At 31.1% G+C, this 25,283-nt stretch overlaps 2 protein-coding genes across 4 annotated transcripts in view; one reads left to right on the forward strand and one right to left on the reverse strand.

Annotated features, from left to right (window-relative positions):
• LOC142231792 (3',5'-cyclic-AMP phosphodiesterase-like) overlaps positions 1–25,283 on the forward strand; it is a 769,719-nt gene that overhangs the window by 112,996 nt on the left and 631,440 nt on the right. The gene's annotated exons all lie outside the window — the stretch shown is intronic.
• LOC142231780 (membrane-bound alkaline phosphatase-like) lies at positions 11,562–18,075 on the reverse strand. The gene is made up of 3 exons (XM_075302411.1): positions 17,896–18,075; positions 16,658–17,817; positions 11,562–12,039 (listed from the first exon to the last, which is right to left on the reverse strand). Exons 1-3 carry the CDS (start codon positions 17,972–17,974, stop codon positions 11,707–11,709), a joined length of 1,572 nt encoding a protein of 523 aa, XP_075158526.1. The 5' UTR covers positions 17,975–18,075; the 3' UTR covers positions 11,562–11,706.

Genomic DNA, 25,283 nt, shown 5'->3' on the forward strand with positions numbered 1-25,283 from the left:
TTATTTCTATAGAAAATGTTGTCAAAATTTTATTTCTAAAAATTTTGTCAAAATTATATTTCTAGAGAAAATTTTGTCAAAATTTTATTTCTAGAGAAAATTTTGTCAAAATTTTATTTCTATAAAAAATTTTTGTCAACATTTTATACCTATAGAAAATTTTGTCAAAATTTTAGTTCTATAGAAAATTTTGTCAAAATTTTATTTCTTCAGTGTCTCTTCGGTGGAGAGGAATATTTTGCTAATTCTTCCAAAACATCACGAATCCTACACAAACAAAAATTTCCGTAGTTAAACTAACGCTAAATGTAACTTATTTTTATTGGAAAAAATGTATTTGTTTGTAGTTAAATTTTATTATTATTTTTTTTTTTATTTTTTATCGAAATTTTCCACAGCTTAATGAAATCTTACTTTTTTTAAGTATGTCTCAAACATTTTATGAACTAAACGTGAGTATAAAGATCAATGACCGTACACATAAGTTCAATATGAACTAAAATAAATTAACATTTTCGTACGATTCCCAAAAATTGTAAGAATGAACTACTGTATGGTTAAAATGGTCATGATTTGGCTCCAATGATTTTCTTCTTTACTTTTAGTTTATTTTTTATTCTATGAGATGATGTAATTTCGTGAACTGCAGTTAAAAAGTACAACAAGGCATTAAAATTTCCTGATTTTAACAAAGCTTTGTGGAAATCTCAAAATGTGGAGTAAAATTTAGTTCAATTTTCGTGCGTGGTAGTTCCCAGCAAAAACTCTCATTACCCGGTAATCTTGTAGGTAAGCCTATTTAAAAATTAATAACCACTTATTAATTGGCATCGCTTCGGATTACATTTACATACGCATGTCCTAGAAGGAAAGTACTTCTCCCCAGGCATACTTTCGGCCATAAAATAAGTAGTGCATTTAAAGCATATAATCACCTAATATGTAATGACTTATTCGTAGATACACCAAAGTTTGCAAAATAGCCACTTATTGTCTCAGCCAACCAAATCTCGAAAATATTGATTTCTATCGCCGATTACAATGGATCAAAATATGGCGAGTGATGCTGTAATAGGAGAACTACTTGAATAGAAACGAATATTGTATAAATAAACAAAAAATTTAATAAATAATCTAAATAAGATTACACGCAAATTAATTTCACACTTAAAATAGATATAAATGTAGGTTGTTTAAGGGAGTTGGATTCGTGAATTACGTTATAATATATCCAATAGCCAATTCACATAAGGTTCGAAATCTACTAAAAGTGGATTTTAAGTCTCTTTTTTATAAGGCAAATGGCATTTGAAATTTAGTTTAAGCTCATTTTGGAAGTGTAATGTGAATGAGGTATAAAAAAGCATTTATTTAAAACATAATATGATAATGTCATTAAACACAATTATTATGAAAAATTTGTGATAAAAATTTCTTAACGAAAAATTTTTCAGAATTACCGTTACATTACATATTCTTTTTGATTTTTTATGTAAGTGCTCGAGTATGTGAATAATTATACCTAATGGTACCATCATTTATTCTATTTTATTAATTCGTTAACTACAACTGCCTAAAAATTTGAGAATAACAATTCGAAAATTACCGAGAAGTATTTATTTTTGTCATTACAAGTTAGTCATTATAACTCGCCGCAATGTAATGCGACGTGTAATGACAGCTTTACTCCTGGTAATGTCAATTGTAATGAGATGTGGTTACCTAGTTTTTACTGGGTTCATTCTTCCTATAAAACATTTCACTTTTTTTCGGTGTACCAATCTACCAAAAAATAAAAAAATCTACCATTTTTGGTAGAATTGTACCAATTGCGTCACCAGTGATCACAACACGTACTGTTCGACCTGTACTTGGCTAAAATTTTATATTTCCATAGAAAAATGTGTCCAAATTTTATTTCTATCGAAAATTTTGTCAAAATTTTATTTTTATATAAAATTTTGTCAAAATGTTATTTCTATAAAAAATTTTTTCAACATTTTATTTCTGTAGAATATTTTATAAAAATTTTATTTTTTTATTTTTACAAAATCGTAGTCCTAGAGAAAGTTTTATCAAAATTGTAGTCCCAAGCAAAATGCTGTCAAAATATAATTTCTATAGACGATATGTAAAGTACCCCTTAGTTGGAGAGGAATATTTTGTAAATTCTATCAAAACATCAAGAATTCTACCAATCTACCAAACAATAAAAAATCTACCATTTTTTGGTAGAATTCTACCACATGCGGCAACCGTGATTACAACACACACTGTTCCACCTGTACTTAGACTTTTCCAATAAATAATTGTTGATCAAAAAAAATCAACAATTCTTAATTGCACATGTCTAAATATAGATTCAATATAATAGAAAAACATGTATAATGTAATAAATTTTTTAATAATATTTTATTTATGATATTTTAACATTTTAAATTCATCCAACTACTTCTGTACCAATGTATCATGAAAACGTTTCTTATCATCAGCATTTTTATTTGGCTTTTTAATATAAAGGCGTTTATGCGTATAATTTAAACATTTTCAAAATTTTATTTCCTCTTGGACATATCCACTTAGTATCTAACTAAGTTAACTGACAGATGGATTGATATATCCATCAGCCTTGTAAGTGCTGTCAAGAGTTCTTTTTGAGCAAAGAAGAAGACAAATACGTACTATGTCCTATGTATGTGTGTATGTTTGTGTTTCTGGATATTATACGAGTGCTCACATAGAATTGCAGTTTGGATATAATATTATTGTTATTGCACCCCGTAGCAATTGCAATTGCAATATTGCAAATACATATAAACACAAATATACACTCACACACATATACAATGCGTTACTGCTCTTATATGGTTATCGTTTGTTAGCTGTTGCTCTTTAGAAACACAACCATCTACACTCCATGCGAACACAAGCCACTCTCTATTACCCATAGCCATGAGAGTCAGACAAAAATACGTGGGGGAAAATGTGGAAGAAAAAGTTCCATTTCGTTGCACACATTTTTATTTTCTTCATAGTCTCTGTTCCATGCTGCTGGTAATTCTGTTTTTGTTTTTGGCATCGTGGACCATCTCTAGATCCCAATACATGGATCCATACAAGAATACGGATGTTTATCATACTTGTATGGGAAAAAGTGTATAGAGAGTAAAGAGTAAGAGTATAGAGCAAAACAATAACAATTTTAACTTTGTTATGCAATTTAACGAAAAATGAAAGAAGTTCCGGTCGTGGAATTACTGAAAGATGCAGACATAGTGTCGTACATTTATTAAAAAGAAAAAGCGAAAAAAAGCAAAATGAAGTTTTGCAAGAAAACAACAACAACAACATCGTTATTATCAATTGTGCTCATTTTGAAGAGGATAACAAGATTGTTAACACTGAGCAAATGTTCATCTTTCCTTTATGTGGTGGTATTATGAAGCGTTGATAACAATACTGAAATTGGTTAAGGGTTCTACAAATTGGTTTCATTTAATAGTTATGGATATCTGGAGCAAAAAACAAAAAAAGCACTGTATTGCATGGGAAGTGACAAATAATGACATCAATGTGTAAAAATCAGGATTTATTTGTTTGTGGTCTGCGGGGGAGTAACATTTGTATTTATTTTTAAGAAGAATAATTTCTACTAGGGAAGTAACAAATATACTGGATTAAGAAAGTGTTTGAAACAATTGGGATTTTATTTATTTTGTTTTAATTTTTGTTGTTTAGTAATTTAAGTTTAACTTTTTTTTAATTCAGTATAGGAATCTAAAGAATTTGCATTCTTCCATTAAAGTCGTGTGCGTCATTTGTAAAAATTTTATTTCTATAGAAAATTTTGTAAAAATTTTATTTCTATAGAAATTTTTGTTAAAATTTTATTTCTATAGAAAATTTTGTCAAAATTTTATTTCTATAGAAAATTTTGTTAAAATTTTATTTCTATAGAAAGTTTTGTTCAAATTTTATTTCTATAGAACATTTTGTCAAAATTTTATTCCTATAGAAAATTTTGTTGAAATTTTATTTCTATAGAAAATTTTGGATTTTTTTTGTTTACATTTTTATACCCTCCACCATAGGATGGGGGGTATATTAACTTTGTCATTCCGTTTGTAACACATCGAAATATTGCTCTAAGACCCCATAAAGTATATATATTCTGGGTCGTGGTGAAATTCTGAGTTGATCTGAGCATGTCCGTCCGTCCGTCCGTCCGTCTGTTGAAATCACGCTAACTTCCGAACGAAACAAGCTATCGACTTGAAACTTGGCACAAGTAGTTGTTATTGATGTAGGTCGGATGGTATTGCAAATGGGCCATATCGGTCCACTTTTACGTATAGCCCCCATATAAACCGATCCCCCGATTTGGCTTGCGGAGCCTCTAAGAGAAGCAAATTTCATCCGATCCGGCTGAAATTTGGTACATGGTGTTAGTATATGGTCTCTAACAACCATGCAAAAATTGGTTCACATAGGTCCATAATTATATACAGCCCCCATATAAACCGATCCCCCGATTTGGCTTGGGGAGCCTCTAACAGAAGCAAATTTCATCCGATCCGGCTGAAATTTGGTACATGGTGTTAGTATATGGTCTCTAACAACCATGCAAAAATTGGTCCATATCGGTCCATAATTATATATAGCCCCCATGTAAGCCGATCACCAGATTTGACCTCCGGAGCCTCTTGGAAGACCAAAATTTATCTGATTCAGTTGAAATTTGGTACGTGATGTTAATATATGGGCTCAAACACCCATGCAAAGATTGGTCGATATCGGTCCATAATTATATATAGGCCCCCAAGATTTGACCTCCGGAGCACCTTGGAAGAGCAAAATTCTTCCCATTCGGTTGAAATTTGGTACGTGATGTTAGTATAGGGTATCCAACAACCATGCAGGAATTGGTTCCTATCAGTCCATAATAATATATAGCTCCCATATAAACCGATCCCCAGATTTGACCTCCGGTGCCTTTTGGAGAAGCAAAATTCATCCGATCTGGTTGAAATTTGGTACGTGGTGGTAGTAAAGGGTGATTTGTTAAGAGCTTGATAACTTTTTTTTTTAAAAAAACGCATAAAATTTGCAAAATCTCATCGGTTCTTTATTTGAAACGTTAGATTGGTCCATGACATTTACTTTTTGAAGATAATTTCATTTAAATGTTGACCGCGGCTGCGTCTTAGGTGGTCCATTCGGAAAGTCCAATTTTGGGCAACTTTTTCGAGCATTTCGGCCGGAATAGCCCGAATTTCTTCGGAAATGTTGTCTTCCAAAGCTGGAATAGTTGCTGGCTTATTTCTGTAGACTTTAGACTTGACGTAGCCCCACAAAAAATAGTCTAAAGGCGTCAAATCGCATGATCTTGGTGGCCAACTTACCGGTCCATTTCTTGAGATGAATTGTTCTCCGAAGTTTTCCCTCAAAATGGCCATAGAATCGCGAGCTGTGTGGCATGTAGCGCCATCTTGTTGAAACCACATGTCAACCAAGTTCAGTTCTTCCATTTTTGGCAACAAAAAGTTTGTTAGCATCGAACGATAGCGATCGCCATTCACCGTAACGTTGCGTCCAACAGCATCTTTGAAAAAATACGGTCCAATGATTCCACCAGCGTACAAACCACACCAAACAGTGCATTTTTCGGGATGCATGGGCAGTTCTTGAACGGCTTCTGGTTGCTCTTCACTCCAAATGCGGCAATTTTGCTTATTTACGTAGCCATTCAACCAGAAATGAGCCTCATCGCTGAACAAAATTTGTCGATAAAAAAGCGGATTTTCTGCCAACTTTTCTAGGGCCCATTCACTGAAAATTCGACGTTGTGGCTCGTTAGTAAGTCTATTCATGATGAAATGTCAAAGCATACTGAGCATCTTTCTCTTTGACACCATGTCTGAAATCCCACGTGATCTGTCAAATACTAATGCATGAAAATCCTAACCTCAAAAGAATCACCCTTTATATGATATTGAACAACCATGTGAATTGAAATTTGTGGATGACAGTCTTACGTAGAAGTTTCTACGCAATCCATGGTGGAGGGTACATAAGATTCGGCCTGGCCGAACTTACGGCCGTATATACTTGTTTTTTTAATAAAAGAGATGATAACAGAGAATATTACAACCAAGCTTAGTGTGAAAATACATTCAAAAAAGTTATCTCAACATGGCCTAAAGCCAATTTAATTCTATTTAATTCACGAAATTATTATTTTTTGGGAAAGTTTTTTGACTACAATAATTATTTGCGTACGTTCGATAAATGAACTATATCAAGTATATACGGCCGTAAGTTCGGCCAGGCCGAATTTTATGTACCCTCCACCATTGCGTAGAAACTTCTACTAAAGACTGTCATCCACAATCGAATTACTTGGGTTGCGGTAACACTTGCCGATGACAAGGTATATTAAAACTTCTTAACATCGTCTTCTAAATTGTAAGTTAGTCCACTCGGAGTATATATTAAACAAAAAAGGCCGATTACATACGTATTTAATTCAGTTTGACAAAATTTTCCATAGAAATAAAATTTTGAGAAAATTTTCTATAGAAATAAAATTTTGACAAAATTTTCTATAGAAAAAAAATTTAGACAAAATTTTCTATAGAAATAAAATTTTGACACAACTTTCTACAGTAATACAATTTTGACAAAATTTCATATAGAAATAAAATTTTGGTAGATTATTTTTGGCGATTTGGACCAATTTTTGTATGATTGGCCATCGGCAATATATAACTATAGACCGATATGGACTAATTTTTGCATGACTGTTAGCGGCCCTATACTTTGCTCCTCCAATAGGTTCCGGAGGTTAAATCTGGGTATCGAATTATATAGGGGCTATATATAATTATGGACCGATATGGACCAAGTTTTGCATGGTTGTTAGCAGGGCTGTGGAGTCGAGCCAATTTTGCTCGACTCCGACTCCAGCATTTTTCATCAGCTCGACTCCGACTCCGGAGTCGACTCCAGGTGATATAACTAAATCTCATTTTAATACCACTAATTTGTAGTTCTATTGTGGGGTAGCGAAAGTGGATCGATATAAAGTATCGTATTTATTTATGTGTGCAAAAACGAGGTTTTAATTTCACATTAGATGCCAATTGAACTCTATATTTCAAATTTAGGGCAATGTTTAATAAATAAAATAATGATATAAATAACCATCATAATATGAGAAGATACCAACAGTATATGTATTTGTGGACCAAAATTATTGATAATATCTCAAATTTTTATAGAAACAAAATTTGGCAAAAAATTTTATAGAAATAAAAGTTTGAAAAAATTATCAATAGAAATACAATTAGAAAAAAAATTGTATACCAAACAAAATTTTGCAAAATTTTCTATTTGCAAAATATTCTATAGAAACAAAATTTTGACTAAATTTTCTATAGAAATAAAATTTTGACCAAATTTTATATAGAAAAAAATATTTCTATAGTAATAAAATTTTGAACACATTTTTTATAGCAGTGAGCATCAGTAAGAAAAAGAATTTTGAGAAAATTTGCTATAGAAATAAAATTTGACAATTTTTTCTTATAGAAATTAAAATTCTGAAAATATTCTACAGAAACACAATTTTGACTAAATTTTATACAGAAATAAAATTTTGACAAAATTTTCTATAGAAATAAAATTTTGACAAAATTTTCTATAGAAATTAAATTTTAAATTCTGCAAAATATTCTACAGAAACAAAATTTTGACAAACTTTTCTATAGAAATAAAATTTCGACAAAATTTGCTATAGGAATTAAATTTTGACAAAAGTTTTTATAGAAATAAAATTTTGACAATTTTTATACCCTCCACCATAGGATGGGGGGTATATTAACTTTGTCATTCCGTTTGTAACACATCGAAATATTGCTCTAAGACCCCATAAAGTATATATATTCTGGGTCGTGGTGAAATTCTGAGTCGAACTGAGCATGTCCGTCCGTCCGTCCGTCTGTTGAAATCACGCTAACTTCCGAACAAAACAAGCTATCGACTTGAAACTTGGCACCAGTAGTTGTTATTGATGTAGAACGGATGGTATTGCAAATGGGCCATATCGGTCCACTTTTACGTATAGCCCCCATATAAACGGACCCCCAAATTTGGGTTGCGAGGCCTCTAAGAGAAGCAAATTTCATCCGATCCGGCTGAAATTTGGTACATGGTGTTAGTATATGGTCTCTAACAACCATGCAAAAATTGGTCCACATCAGTCCATAATTATATATAGTCCCCATATAAACCGATCCCTCGATTTGGCTTGCAGAGCCTCTAAGAGCAACAATTTTCTTCCGATCCGGCTGAAATTTGGTACATGGTGTTAGTATATGGTCTCTAACAACCATGCAAAAATTGGTCCATATCGGTCCTTAATTATATATAGCCCCCATATAAACCGATCACCAGATTTGACCTCCGGAGCCTCTTGGAAAACCAAAATTCATCTGATTCAGTTGAAATTTGGTACGTGATGTTAATATATGGCCTCAAACACCCATGCAAAAATTGGTCGATATCGGTCCGTAATTATATATAGGCCCCATATAAACCGATCTCCAGATTTGACCTCCGGAGCACCTTGGAAGAGCAAAATTCTTCCCATTCGGTTGAAATTTAGTACGTGATGTTAGTATAGGGTATCCAACAACCATGCAGGAATTTGGTTCCTATCAGTCCATAATAATATATAGCTCCCATATAAATCGATCTCCAGATTTGACCTCCGGTGCCTTTTGGAGAAGCAAAATTCATCCGATCTGGTTGAAATTTGGTACATGGTGTTAGTATATGATATTTAACATCCATGTGAGTTGAAATTTGTGGATGACAGTCTTTCGTAGAAGTTTCTACGCAATCAATGGTGGAGGGTACATAAGATTCGGCCTGGCCGAACTTACGGCCGTATATACTTGTTTTTTTTTTTTTAATGAACATTTGACAACAATTTTTATAGAAATAAAACTTTGCCAAACTATTCTATAGAAATATATTTTGACAAAATTTTCTATAGAAATAAAATTTTCACAAAATTTTCTACAGAAATAAAATTTTGACAAAATTTTCTATAGAAATAAAATGTTGACCAAATTTTCTTATAAAAAATCTATTACTATAAAATTTTGGCAAAATTTTCTATAGAAATAAAATATTGACCAAATTTTCTAATAAAAAATCTATTTCTATAAAATTTTGGCAAAATTTGCTAAAGAAATAAAATTTTGACTTAAATTTTTATAGAAATAAAATTATCAATAGAAATAAAATTTTGAAAAAAAATTTTGTGTAACAAACAAAATTTTGCAAAATTTCCTATAGAAATAAAATTTTGCAAAATATTCTATAGAAACAAAATGTTGACTCAATTTTCTATAGAAATAAAATTTTGACTAAATTTTCTAAAAAATTTGACAAAATTTTCTATAAAAAACAAAAAATTTTCTGTCAATATTCCACATATGTATATGTTATGGCCTTAAAATAAAATTAAAAAAAAATAATTTCGATTGTTTGAAATATTTCAAATAAATTGATATGGACATTAAAATGGATCGATCCAGCCCATATGCTAGTCTAACATTCTAGGAAACATAAAAAGATAGCCGTAATTGGAAGTTGATTTTCATTTACAATCATACTGTACATTGATCGAATGAATAACGCAAAGAAAACTAATTTGCGTAAAAACTTGCTTAGTTACAAAAATGTGAAGTGTTTTAAAAAATTCGGTTTAGCCGGAGCCGGAGTCGAGCAAAATTTTTACGACTCCGACTTCAGCAAAATCTTCAGACTCCGACTCCAATACTCCGACTCCGGTTCCAGAGCCCTGATCAGAAGTATAGGAAAATTTTAGTCATTCTTACAAGTTTTCCACTTAGCAGTGGCGATTTTACAAAATGTTGGTATTTTGGTCATTTTTGCCGAAATCGGAAAAACATATATATGGGAGCTATATCTAAATCTGAACCGATTTCAACCAAAATTGACGTACATAGTTACTATATTCATTCTACTCATTGTGCAAAATTTCACGTAAATTGGATTACAGCTTTGACCACTGTGGTTATATGAGGGCAAATCGGGCGAAAGATATATATGGGATATATATTTAAATCTGAACCGATTTCAACCAAAATTGGAATAAATATCCAGAACTTTAATTCTACTTCCTGTGCAAAGTTTCAAGTAAATCTGGGTAAAACTTTGGTCTCTGTGCTTATATGAGTCTAAATCGGGCGGAAGATATATATGGGAGTTATATCTAAAACTGAACCGACTTCTTCCAAAATCAATAGGATTCCATTATGACCAAAAACAGAAACGTGTGCCAAATTAGAAGTCGATTGGACTAAAACTGTGACCACAGTGGGGCGCAGAGTACTACTTATATGCGTCGCTGTTACTTCCGTTTCCCTTTGACAATGATAGTGATTCCAAAGACCGTTTTTAGTTTTCATTTGCATTGTGCGTCCGTGTGTTTTTCTTCCAATTTTGAATTTATTTTATTTCAGTTTAAGTCATGTCCCAATGATATCCAATTCCATAGTTTCCCATGTTATGAAAGGTTTTGTGTATTCATTTCAATGAGTTTTTTTGATGTTTCTGAAGTAAACATGTTTAAATAAGATACAAAATAGACTAACTGCATATTTTTTCAGAGAAAATATTAAAATTTAGTTCTTTGCTTTAATTTTACAACGAATATGAACTTTTATTTCATTAAAATTTATTTTTTTAAAGAAATTTGTCCTTAACCCTGTGCTCCGAATTCAGAATTTTGGATATGAATTAAAAAATTGTCTGATCTGATAATTTTTTATGATGTTTAATGTATTCTAATTCTTGTCTGAGATGTTTGATCTCACATAGTTTCAAAAATTCACTAATTTTCAGGAAAGGACTTAGCATTTTTTTCGACAAAATTTAAATAATTTGTACAAATTTGGGTAATTTACCCATTAAAAATAAGAAAAAAAAGAGTTACAAAAAATTTTATTAAAATAACTTCCTATGAAGTGAAAATAAAGAACATCTTTGGGAGTGAATTTTTGGAAGTTTTTTAATGGTCCTTCTTTAAGAACAACATTAAAATTTTTTTCCTCGAAAAAAAATTTTTTTGAGGAATCGGCCTTTGGGGTTAATATTTTGTATTTGTTTTAAGATATTAAGCTCGTAAGTATTTCTAATGTAAATTTCAATTTACTTCATAACTTGTCTTCTTCGAATTTATAATAAATTTGCCCTTTATCGACAATGCTTTCCACCATTTTTTCATTTCACTTTTGTGAACTTAGTACACTTTCTCTCTTTCCTTGTGTCCTTAACGATTTCTGCATATGAAATTCAATTCATATGGATCTTTTGTTTGCTCCCAAAAAAAGAAAAAAACACAAAATTGGTTATACAAAAATTAAATTAATTCTGAGAATTTGTGCATTTCTTTTGTTGGTCCAAAATACACAGATATGCCATCCCTAAGGACATTGACTCACAAAAATAAAAAAAAAAACACAAGATTGGCTTTTTTATTTACACTTATTTTTTAATTTTTAAGAATTTTCGTTTTTTTTTCTTGGAAATAAATACTTTAAAATTTAACATAAAAAATAATATCACAAATTTGTTTCTTCAATTATCCGTGTAACACCATTTAATCTTATCTCAGTATTTCGATAAAAATGGTCCAATTTCTGCTGCTCTAGCCATAAGCATAGGTATATGCGTTTGCAAGTAATTACCACTAAAGTAATGAGCCATGGGTCCTTTAGCAAATATGGCCACATCATCGGCACCATGGGTCTCTGATTCTAATGGTACAGTGGCCATATATTTTCTTCTGGGATCTGTGAAATCTTTATCGGATAGATCTTTGCGGCCTTTTTTAGCGGAGAAAGTTTTCTCATAGCCGGGACCATTGGCATAGGAGAGTATTGTATAGGGTAAACCATCATCTGCTAGATCTTCATTGAGACCTAAGATATCGGCATTGCGGGACTAGAAAAAAAGATAATAAGTTAAAAATTTATGAAAAATTCTGGCATTGTCTTAAAATTTAGATTCAATAGGAATTCGTAGAAGTCTAAAGGACTTCTGATGACGGTTGCCAGAATTCTAACAAAAATTGTATAGAAATAAAATTTTGCATACAAATAAAATTTTGATAAAATTTTCTATAGAAATAAAATTTTGAAAAAATTTCTACAGAAATAAAATTTTGAAAAATTTTTCTATAGAAATAAAACTTTGAAAAATTTTTCTAAAGAAATAAAATTTTGACAAACTTTTCTATAGAAATAAAATTTTGACACAATTTTGACAAAATTTTCTATAGAAATAAAATTTTGAAAAAAAAAATCTTTAGAAATAAAATTACGACAAAATTGTCTATTGAAACAAAATTTTGGCAAAATTTTCTATAGAAATAGAATATTCTATAGAACTAAAATGTTGACAACATTTTCTATAGAAATGAAATTTTGACAAATTTTTTGCAATAAAAATTTGTTCAATATTTTTTATGGAAATATAATTTTGCTAAAATTTTCTATAGCTATACAATTTTGACAAAATTTTCTATGGAAATAAAATTTAAAAAAAAATTCTTTAGAAATAAAATTTCTACAAAATTTTCTATAGAAATAAAATTTTGACAAAATTTTCTATAGAAATAAAATTTTCTACAGAACTACAATTTTGACAAAATTTCTCATAGGAATAAAATTTTGATAAAATTTTCTATAGAAATAACATTTTGACAAAATTTTCCATAGAAATAAAATATTGATAAAACTTTCTATAGAAATAAAATGTTGAAAAAATTTTCAATAGAAATAAAATTTTGACAAAGTTTTCTATAGAAATAAGATTTTGACACAATATTCTATAGACATAAAATTTTGACTAAATTTTCTATAGAAATAATATTTTGACAAAATTTTCTATAGAAATAAAATTTTGGCCAAATTTTCTATAGAACTAAAATGTTGACAATAAAATTGGACAACATTTTCTACAGAAGTACAATTTTGACAAAATTTTTTATAGAAATAAAATTTTGACAAAATTTTCTATAGGAATAAAATTTTGACAAAATTTTCTCTAGAAATAAAATTTTAACAAAATTTTCTATCAAAATAAAATTTTGACAAAATTTTCTATATAAATAAGATTTTGACAAAATTTTCTATAGAAATCAAATGTTGATAAAATTTTAGCAATAAACTTTTATTCAATATTTTTTATGGAAATATAATTTTTCTACAATTTTCTAAAGAAATACAATTTTTACAAAATTTTCTATAGAAATAAAATGTTCTATAGAACTAAAATTTTGACAAAATTTTCTATAGTAATGAAATTTTGTCATAATTTTCTATAGAAATAAAATGTTCAGAAAATTTTTTATAGAAATAAAATTTTGACAAAATTTTCCACAGAAATAAAATTTTGACACAATATTCTATAGAAATAAAATTTTGACAAACTTTTCTATAGAAATAAAGTTTTGACAAAATTTTCTATAGAAATAAAATTTTGACAAACTTTTCTATAGAAATAAAATGTTGACTAAATTTTTGTGTAGAAATAAAATTTTAACAAAATTTTCTATATAAATAAAATGTTGAATAAATTTTTGTGTAGAAATAAAATTTTGACAAAATTTTCTATAGAAATAAAATTTTGGCAAAATTTTCTATAGAACTAAAATGTTGACAATAAAATTGGACAACATTTTCTACAGAAGTACAATTTTGACAAAATTTTTTATAGAAATAAAATCTTGACAAAATTTTCTATAGGAATAAAATTTTGACAAAATTTTCTCTAGAAATAAAATTTTAACAAAATTTTCAATCAAAATAAAATTTTGACAAAATTTTCTATATAAATAAGATTTTGACAGAATTTTCTATAGAAATCAAATGTTGATAAAATTTTAGCAATAAACTTTTATTCAATATTTTTTATGGAAATATAATTTTTCTACAATTTTCTAAAGAAATACAATTTTGACAAAATTTTCTATAGAAATAAAATTTTGAAAAAAATTTCTTTAGAAATAAAATTTCTATAGAAATAGAATATTGACTAAATTTTCTATAGAAATAAAATGTTCTATAGAACTAAAATATTGACAAAATTTTCCATAGTAATGAAATTTTGTCATAATTTTCTATAGAAATAAAATGTTCAGAAAATTTTTTATAGAAATAAAATTTTGACACAATATACTATAGAAATAAAATTTTGACAAACTTTTCTATAGAAATAAAGTTTTGACAAAATTTTCTATAGAAATAAAATTTTGACAAACTTTTCTATAAAAATAAAATGTTGACTAAATTTTTGTGTAGAAATAAAATTTTAACAAAATTTTCTATATAAATAAAATGTTGAATAAATTTTTGTGTAGAAATAAAATTTTGACAAAATTTTCTATAGAAATAAAATTTTGAAAAAATTTTCTGTTTTTTTCTCTAGGAATACAATTTTGACAAAATTTTCTATAGAAATAAAATGTTAGCAAATTTTCTATAGAAATAAAGTTTTGAGAAAATTTTCTATAGAAATAAAATGTTGACTAAATTTTGTGTAGAAATAAGATTTTCTATAGAAATTTTTACAAAATTTTCTATAGAAATAAAATTTTTACAAAATTTTTTATACAAAAATCTACAACATTTTCTATAGAAATCAAATTTTGACAAAATTTTAGCAATACAATTTTGTTCAATATTTTTTATGGAAATATAATTTTGCTAAAATTTTCTATAGAAATACAATTTTGACAAAATTTTCTATAGAAATAAAATTTTGAAAAAAAAAATTCGTTAGAAATAAATTTTCGACAAAATTTCTATAGAACTAAAATTTCTATAGAAATATAAAACTAAAATTTTGACAAAATTTTCTATAGTAATGAAATGTTATCATAATTTTCCATAGAAATAAAATTTTTAGAAAATTTTTTATAGAAATAAAATTTAGACAAAATTTTCTATAGATATAAAATTTTGACAAAATTTTCTATAGAAATGAAATTTTGACAAAGTTTTCTATAGAAATAAGATTTTGACACAATATTCTAAGAAATCAAATTTTGACACAATATTCTATAGAAATAAAATTTTGACAAAAATTTGTATAGACATAGCATTTTGACTAAATTTTCTATAGAAAAAATATTTTGAGAAAATTTTCTACAGATATAAAATTTTGGCAAAATTTTCTATAAAAACAAAAATTTTGACAAAATTTTTCTACAGAAATAAAATTTTAACAAAATTTTCTATAGAAATAAAATTTCGCAAAATTTTCTATAGAAATAAAAATTTGACAAAATTTTCTATAGAAATAAAATGTTGACAAAATTTTCTATAGAAAAAAAATGGTGATAAATTTTTCTGTAGTAATGAAATTATGAAATAAAATTTTGACAGGATTTTCTATAGAAATAAAATTTTGACAAAATTTTCCATAGAAATAAAATTTTGATAAAATTTTTTATAGAAATAACATTTTGACAAAATTTTCCATAGAAATAAAATTTTGATAAAATTTTCGATAGAAATAACAATTTTGAACAAATTTTCTATAGAAATGAAAATTTTAACAATTTTTTCTATAGAAATAAAATTGTGCCAAAATTTGCAATAGAAATAAATTGTTCTATAGACCTACAATTTGATACAATTTTCTATAGAAATTAAATTTTGTCATACTTTTCTGTAGAACTAAGATTTTGACAAAATTTTCTTTAGAAATTAAATGTTGTCATAATCTTCTTTGGAACTAAAATTTTGACAAAATTTTCTATAGAAATAAATATTTGCCAAAATTTTAGAAATAAAATTTTGTTAAAATTTTTGTGTAGAAATAAAATGTTGGCAAAATTTTCTATAGAAATAAAATGTTGGCAAATTTTTCTATAGAAATAAAATGTTGGCAAATTTTTCTATAGGAATAAAATTTGCACAAAATTTTCTATAGAAATAAAATTTTGGTAAAATTTTCTGTAGAAATAATATTATGACAAAATTTTCAATAGAAATAAAATTTTGACCAAATTTTTTATATAAATAAAATTTTGACAACATTTTCTATAAAAATAAAATTTTAACAAAATTTTCTATAGAAATAAAATGTTGACAAAATTTTAGTAATAACATTTTGTTCAATATTTTTTATGGAAATATAATTTTGCTACAATTTTCTATGGAAATACAATTTTGACAAAATTTTCTATAAAAATAAAATTTCTATAGAAATAGAATTTTGACAACATTTCCTATAGAAATAAAATGTTCTATAGACCTAAAATTTTGACACAATATTCTATAGAAATAGAATTTTGACAAAATTTTCTATAGAAATAAAATTTTGACAAAATTTTCTATAGAATCAAAATTTTGACAAAATTTTCCAAAGAAATAAAATTTTGATAAAATTTTCTAGAGAAATAAGATTTTGACAAAATTTTCTATAGAAAAAAATTTGATAAAATTGAAATTAAATTTTGGCAAAAGTTTCTATAGAAATAAAATTTTGTTAAGTTTCCCCTCTTTTTCAATGAATCTTTAAAATGTAATTTCCAAAAAAAAAATCTCCTTACCGAATATCCATTAATGGTCATTGTATGCGAATGATCTGATGTCACCACAATTAACGTATCCTCCATGGAAGTTAAATTCAAGGCAATTTCTATGGCTCTATTAAATTCGGCGGTATCTTCCATACTACGTCTAGCTCTGGTATCATGATGGGCCATGTCGATTTTAGCTCCTTCGACAAATAGAAAATATCCTTTATCAGCTTTCTCAAGGACTCTAATGGCCGTTTCGGTCATTTCACTCAGTGAAGGTATATCATTCGTTAAACTCTGACGGTCTAAATCACCATGATAGGGACAATGGGAGGGTGAAAATAATCCCAAAAGATAATCGGTATTTGCTAGATCTAAATTTTCCAATTCACGTTTATTCCAAATATATGAGCATTTTTTATTCTCGGCCAATTTTAGGGCTTGCCATTCTTCGATTAGATTACGACCATCGGTACGATTACCAGATATGCCAGTCTCATCCGTCATGGATTCATTAAGGAAATTTCTTCTACCACCACCCATGATGACATTTAAGTTGGAACCCACAGGCCATTCGATCAATTGCCGAGCTATGTCAACATTCTTTGTTGGATCGCATTCATTTTCTTTGATTTTAGCATCATTTTCCCATTCCCGTTGGGCTGTATGGGCATAGACCCAGGCCGGCGAGGCATGAGTAACTCTGGCTGTGGTAACTAAACCAGTCCATTTACCGGCATCTTGAGCCCATTTGGCTATACTCTGGGTATGCAAGGATTCATCTTGACCTAGGTTACAATCATAGCGTGGAACTTGAGCATTAACACCTATCGTGCCATAATTCCCCTTTACCCCCGTCAAATAGGCCGTAGCTGTTGACGCCGAATCAGGAACTTGTTTGTCCACACAGAAGGTTTTCGATAGACCTACATAGGGAAATTTTTCAAATGCCACTTGCCTGGAGGCATCACCCAAATAGGATCTTACTGCTGTTATTGTCTGCACTGACATGCCATCGCCCAAAAAGAGTATCACATTTTTGGCTTTATTCCGATTTAGATATGTTTGCTGTTTTAGCTTTTGCTCCAAGTAACTTTGAGCATTGCGGAACCAATAATCCGGTTCCAGCTCATTGATATTTGTAGTGTGTCCAGCCTTAACCTTCTTCGATAAATGGGGATGTATGTCGTCTGAAAGTGAAACCAAAACCAAGGGGTGAGCAAAAAACAAAAAATAGGACAAATTTTGTATTTTATCCCCTAGCTTACCTATTCTCTTGGCCATGACAAATGTGGCTAATACAGCTAATACCACTATGACAAGGCCATGCATTTTATATTGGCCCATACTTGTTCGAAAACTCGTTTTCTCTCAGCTCACCTATGTGATAGAGGGATTTTTTGCTTCCCGTTGTCTTTTTTTGCGAGCGCTTCTGATCTAAACGCTTGCTAATTGTTAACTGTTTTCATAGCCATAATTGGGAGGGGTTTTTATAAACAAATTGCTGTTGCCAGTAATTTGATTTGCCTTGTCATTAGATTTGGCACTTACACTAGTACTCCGAGAGCCTCATAAATAATTGACTTGAAATGGTTTAAATTTCGTTTTTTTTTTTTTTTGTTTTAACAACAACAAAAACAAAAAACACTCTCATTTCTTTAATCTTATCATGGTTACTCTGACTATCATATTTTGTAAAATTTTGTAAAATCATTTTATTTTTGCATTATTATTTTTTTTTCTATTAATCAATTTACCACATTTTGTTGATATGTTTTACCAAGAATTTTATTTTTAACAAATCATATTCATAAATTAAAATAAAAAAAACATCTTAAAAAAAGATCTGATTAATTAAATCTTAGGGTGACCATTTTAAGATTATAAATTTTTATCAATCATGGATTTTTTTTTTGGATTATGAAAAACACCCAATTTACACAATTTTAAGGACAAATTTCTTTAAAATATGGAAATTTTAATTAAAATAGAGCTCTTCTTTATTGTTTTAAATTTTTTTCTTGAAATTTATAACACGAATTTTTTGAAATTGGCCTACTGCAAGTCGTTCTGCTCGTGGTTCGGTTATATTTTTGGCATCATCTGAGGAATTTAATCCCAGTCGTGAAATAAATAATACCAGAGAGACCTTCGGGCATACAGATCCACCACAGAGATCTTCGGGCCTACTGCTCCACCACAATGATATTCTGGCCTACTGTTTCACCACAGACACCTTTAGGCCTACTGTCCCCCAAAGAGAGACCTTCGGGTCTACTGTTCTCCATCAGGGACCTTCGGGTCTACTGTTCGCTCGTAGACTAGCTACTGTTCCACCACAGAGGCTTTCGGGCCTACTGTTCAACCACGGAGGTCGTCGTGGCTTCTGTTTCACCACAGAGAACTTCGGGGCTTCTGTTTCACCACACAGGCCTACTGTTCCCCTAGGGACACCATCGGATCTACTACTCCCCCTCAAAGGCCTTCGGGACTACTGTTCGCCCACAGAGGTTTTCGGGTCTACTGCTCCACCACAAATATCTTCGGGTCTACTGTTTCACCACAGAGACCTTTAAGCCTGCTGTTCCCCCAGAGAGACCTTCGGGACTACTGTTCCCCCACAGAGGCCATCGTGTCTACTGTTCGCTCGTAGACTTGCTACTGTTCCACCACAGAGACCTTCGGACCTACTGTTCCACCACAGCGAACTGGAGCCTTCTGTTTCACAACAGAGACCTTCGGGCCTACTGTGCCCCTCAGAGACCTTCGGGTCTACTGTTCCACCAGAGAGACCTTTAAGCCTGCTGTTCCACCAGAGAGACCATTAAGCCTGCTGTTCCCCCAGAGAGACCTTCGGGACTACTGTTCCCCCACAGAGGCTATCGGGCCTACTGTTCGCTCATAGAGTAGCTACTGTTTCACCACAGAGACCTTCGGACCTACTGTTCCACCACAGCGAACATGAGCCTTCTGTTCCACCACAGCGAACTTGAGCCTTCTGTTTCGCCACAGAGACATTCGGGTCTACTGTTCCCCCAGAGAGACCTTCGGACCTACTGTTCCCCCTCTGGTACCTTCGGGACTACTGTTCCCCCACAGAGGCTATCGGGCCTTCGGACCTACTGTTCCACCACAGCGAAAATGAGCCTTCTGTTCCACCACAGCGAACTTGAACCTTCTGTTTCGCCACATAGACCTTCGGGTCTACTGTTCCCCCAGAGTGACCTTCGTGCCTACTGTTCCCCCTCAGGGACCTTCGGGACTACTGTTCCCCCACAGAGGCTATCGGGCCTACTGTTCGCTCGTAGAATAGCTACTGTTCCACCACAGAGACCTTCGGACCTACTGTTCCACCACAGCGAACATTAGCCTTCTGTTCCACCACAGCGAACTTGAGCCTTCTGTTTCGCCACAGAGACCTTTCGGGTCTACTGTTCCACCAGAGAGACATTCGGGCCTACTGTTTCACCACAGGGACCTTTAACATAGGTCTATTGTTCCCCCTCAGAGACCTTCTATTCCCACTCAGAGATCTTCGGGCCTACTGTTCTCCCTCAGACACCTTAGGATCTACTGTTCGCTCGTAGACAAGCTACTATTCAACCACAGAGACCTTTGGGCCTGCCAGTCCACAACAGAGACCATCGGGCTTACCGTTCCACCACAGAGACCTTCGGCCTTACTGTTCTCCCTCAGAGAACTTTGGGCCAACTGTTCGCCCACATAGACCTTCAGGCCTCTTGTAAAATAGCTGCGATTGATACCAAAACCGAACGTAACCGATTCCCTCCGACTGCTACCGAAACTGCTACCAACCGCTTCTAGAACAATCAACTGTAGCAACATTAGGAACCATGTAGAAAACCGAAGATCTCATCAGCAGTTCCCGATCGAGGAATACACAACTTCCCAATCGACAGCGAACCTAACTACTTTTCAACGACCAATCATCCACGTTCCAACGAATGCAGTAGCCTCCGGTTATCAACGAAAAATCAGCTAACGACCATTCTCCTCCACTACCGATTTTAAATAAACCGAACTTCTCATCAACTATCGAACATTGATTAAACGACGTTCTCATCACTACTGGTCATCAACAAAGCGAATTTCTGACCGACCACCAATCATCAACGAACTGATTTCATCGTCACTTACCGAATTTCTACGAGCAGACGTTCTCATTCACCACCGATCATGAACGATCCGACCGTAACCGATTACCGATTCCGGCCGCCAAATGCCGAAGCTACTACCACACCGCTTCTACAACAATCAATTATAGCAACATTAGGAACCATCTTAAAATCGAAGATCTCATCAGTAGTACCTCGACAAGTTCCCGATCGAAGAAGACACAACTTTCCAATTGCCAGCGAACCGAACTACACGGCCAATCGTCCAACTATCAACTACCGATCATTGACGAAGCCACATTCACCTCCACTACCGATTGTAAACGAACAGAACTTCTAATAAACTGTTAAACATCGATTGGCCGACATTCTCAGCACTACCAGAGTGATCAAAAACATTTTAAACCGGTTTTTTAAACCGTGAAATAAAGACTTTCACCCGGTTATTTGATTAATCTAATCACTACAGATCATCAACGATCCGAATTTCTCACATACTACTAATCATCAACGAACCGAATTCCTCCTCACTTACCGAAATTCTACGAGCCGATTCTTTCATCCACCACCTATCATCAATGATCCGGATGCTTAACAACCAACGGTGATCAAGGAATCGACCAACTCATCAACGAACCGAATCTCTCATTAAATACCGAACATCAAGCAACCGAAGTACTTATAACCTGCCGATTATCTACGAACCGAACTCATTCTTCATCTCAACTAATATTCTAGTTCCCGATAATGGAATACATAGATTATAAAATATTTGTAATAAATAAAAGCGAATTAATTAATATTACTCGACGGATTTTGCATATTTTGTAAATTTGAATAAATTCCTTGAAGTTTCCTTTTTTATATTATCACCATTTATTTTTACATGTACAGTTTGATTATCGCAAAGATGAAGAGGGATCTATATCCTAATCGCAAATGCATAGAGCCTACATATAAAGCTGAATAGCTCTTTCTTTTTTTAATGAAGCTGCATCTTTGGCTCTGAATCAATATAAAAACGATTTTATAGGCTAACAAATATCGTTTGGAAATTTTTTTCCAGCTCAAAAATTTTAGTTTGTTTAATTTTCTGGTCAATTTTATCTTTCCTGTATCAATTTATTTTTTCCGAGCATAGTTCTTCCCTATAAAGTGTTGTTTTTTTGTGTGCGTAGTTTCAAAGGGAGCCACCGTGGCGCAATGGTTAGCATGCCCGCCTTGTATACACAAGGTCGTGGGTTCGATTCCTGCTTCGACCGAACACCAAAAAGTTTTTCAGCGGTGGATTATCCCACCTCAGTAATGCTGGTGACATTTTTGAGGGTTTCAAAACTTCTCTAAGTGGTTTCACTGCAATGTGGAACGCGGTGGATTATCCCACCTCAGTAATGCTGGTGACATTTCTGAGGGTTTCAAAACTTCTCTAAGTGGTTTCACTGCAATGTGGAACGCCGTTCAGACTCGGCTATAAGAGGAGGTCCCTTGTCATTGAGCTTAACATGGAATCGGGCAGCACTCAGTAATAAGAGAGAAGTTCACCAATGTGGTATCACAATGGACTGAATAGTCTAAGTGAGCCTGATACATCGGGCTGCCACCTAACCTAACCTAACCTTCAATGGAGATCTTTTTTTATTGATAACTAAGATTCTCTTACTGCCAGTGTGGCCAACAGATTTCATTCAATGTGTACAATACAATATTAAGGGCATAAGTAAGTGGTAGGAAAGCAAAAAAATGTAAAACAAATTGATAAGTACTGGAGGAAGGTGAGATAGGACGCAATTTAATTTCAGTTTCTAATTACGAAATACGAAGAAGTTTTCACGAATGTAAACTCAAAGGAACCTGTTCACCAATTGGGTATTTTCAATGATGGCTATTCCATTTAAATGCTCAAGATTTTGAGAAAAAATTCATCAGAAATGGCAAAGAGGGCTGTAGAAATTTCGGAATATAGTGGTTAAAGTTGGATAAAAAATTTTTTCCATAGGATTATATTTCTAACGATTTTAATACTCATCTACTGAAATAAAATTCCATATCACACCTGCTTGTTAACCAAGTTGTTTTTTTTTTTTAAATTAAATTAATAATATTATTATAATATACAAAAAAACTTATTGAACAAGAAATTGAAGAGAATAGTTATTATTAAGTAATTAAAAATATCAAATATCGATCTACACAAGCCTAGATATACATGTTTCTTGACAGCCTAAAGAGAATTTCCATAGCCTTCCGTATAGAGTTGGCGGGGGAGGTGAATAATTTTGGCACCAATATGCTAATTTCTAATGGAAATTATGTAGACCAATTATTATTTTTTTACATAAGTTTTTTTTTTAATATGATAAAATAGCAAAATATATGGCCAACCCAATCAAATTCCAAAAAAAAGTCTTTACAATAAATATACGATAATTAATCTAAAAATATCCAAAATAATAAGATTTTTATATTTTTTTAATACTATTCCAAAGAACAATTAAATTGAATTACTTGCATTTATTTATTCTACAATTATCAAAAATCAACAAAAGTTCAAATATCTTTCGAAAAATCCCCTATTTAAAACAAACATATTTTTTGAATCATTTCCAACTAAAATCCTCTATTTACTTTTCTATGCATTTCCTCCATTTATGCCGGTCATCGTAATGTCTCTCTTGCGCCCTCTCTCTCTCTCTCTCTCTCTCTCTCTCTCACACTATATTATACTAATAAATCAATATGGCAAAAGGCATAACTTATAGTTCACGTGAATATCACGCTACTCAAAGAGCGTGAGCCAAAATAAGAGTTAACAAGCAACCATTAGTAACTGTATTAGCTACAATAACAATACAAACAACAACACCAACAATCATCAAAACAAGTGTGGCTATTACACTTAGACATTGTTGTTGTTCTGCCTCACTCACTCACTCGGTAGTTAAAAGGGTAAGTGATTTATATCAAGTCATGAAATTAATAACAACAAAAATACTTACGAGCAAATTTATGAGTAGCCACCATAAGGCAACAACAAAAACAACAACAATGTATAACCAGTGGCCAAACTGAGTAGCCAATAAAAATCAATCAAAATAAGCGATAAATTTTGGCAAACAACTCACGTCTGGACAGATGGAAGTTCAAATACCAAAAAAAAAAAAAAAAACAAACAAAAACGTGTAGGACAGACCTCAGGGTGTGAGATATGCTTTATGTTTGCTGTTAGGGATGCAAATCAGAATCTGGGTGGAAATCCAAATGTTTTCTATTAAACTGGTGATTTCTCTACAAGCGATAACTATTTCACTTAGTTTATTAAACCTTTAACAACAAAGACCAAAATGAAACAACTTAATTTAAAATGTACAAGAGATTTTGTAGTATGGATATGGCAGCCACCGTGCTGCAATGGTTTCCAATGCACGCCTTGCATACACAAAGTCGTGGGTTTAATTCCTGCTTCGACCGAACACCAAAAAGTTTTTCCCACCTCAGCAATGCTGGTAACATTTCTGAGGGTATCAAAGCTTCTCTAAGTGGTTTCACTGCAATGTGGAACGCCGTTCGGACTCGGCTGTAAAAAGGAGGTCCCTTGTCATTGAGCTTAACATGGAATCGGGCAGCACTCAGTGATAAGAAAGAAGTTTACCAATGTGGTATCACAATGGACTGAATAGTCTAAGTGAGCCTGATACATCGGGCTGCCACCTAATCTATGTATTTTGTATTACAGGTTGAAATAAACTCTAAAAAACAACTTGTTAAACAAGCAAATTTCTTAATAAAAAAATCTATCACACAACTTACTTGCATCACTTAAATTTCTAATTTGATCATTTAATTTTAAACGAATTATCAATTCTGTGATTGGGACAATTTCAATCAAAAATTAATTGGATACATTTTTTAACCAAAAGAAAAGTTCATTCACACAAATTACTTGCATCAATTAAATTTGTCACCTCCGTGATTTGAGCAATATCAATTAAAAAATATATTTTATTCTGTATTAAAGTCATAAGTTTAATTTAAATTAACGTTTCACAAAATTTTCTACTATTTTATTTATAAAATTAATTTTAATTTTTTTATGTGTATGTTACACATAAAAAAACACGAAAATATTTCAAATTAAAATTTTCAGTAGAAATAAAATTTTGAAAAAGTTTTAGACAGAAATAAAATCTGTCTAAAACATTTTGACAACATTTTCGATAGCAATAAAATTTTGACAAAATTTTCCATAGAAATAACATTTTTACATACTTTTCCATAGAGTTAAAATTTTGACAAAATAAAAAGAAATAAAATTTTGACAAAATTCTCTATAGAAATAAAATTTTTACAAAATTTTCCATAGAACAAAATTTCTACAGAAATAACATTTTGGCAAAATTTTCTATAGAAACAAAATAATGTCAAAATTTTCTATATTTGATAGAATTAAAATCTTGACAGAATTTTCTATAGACATAAAATTTTGACACGAAATGAAATTTAACCAACAGAGGTTAAGCTAC

This window comes from Haematobia irritans, chromosome 3 (assembly GCF_050003625.1).
Source record: "Haematobia irritans isolate KBUSLIRL chromosome 3, ASM5000362v1, whole genome shotgun sequence".
Classification (NCBI taxonomy): Eukaryota; Metazoa; Arthropoda; class Insecta; order Diptera; family Muscidae; genus Haematobia; species Haematobia irritans.

Bases quoted from the DNA above. Each gene is read 5' to 3' on its own strand.
- LOC142231780 (XM_075302411.1), bottom strand. From the start codon at position 17,974: ATGGGCCAATATAAAATGCATGGCCTTGTCATAGTGGTATTAGCTGTA. The intron at 17,818-17,895 runs GTAAGCTAGGGG...TTTCACTTTCAG, and splicing joins TGTCATGGCCAAGAGAATAG to ACGACATACATCCCCATTTA. The intron at 12,040-16,657 runs GTAAGGAGATTT...CTTTTTTTCTAG, and splicing joins TGACCATTAATGGATATTCG to TCCCGCAATGCCGATATCTT.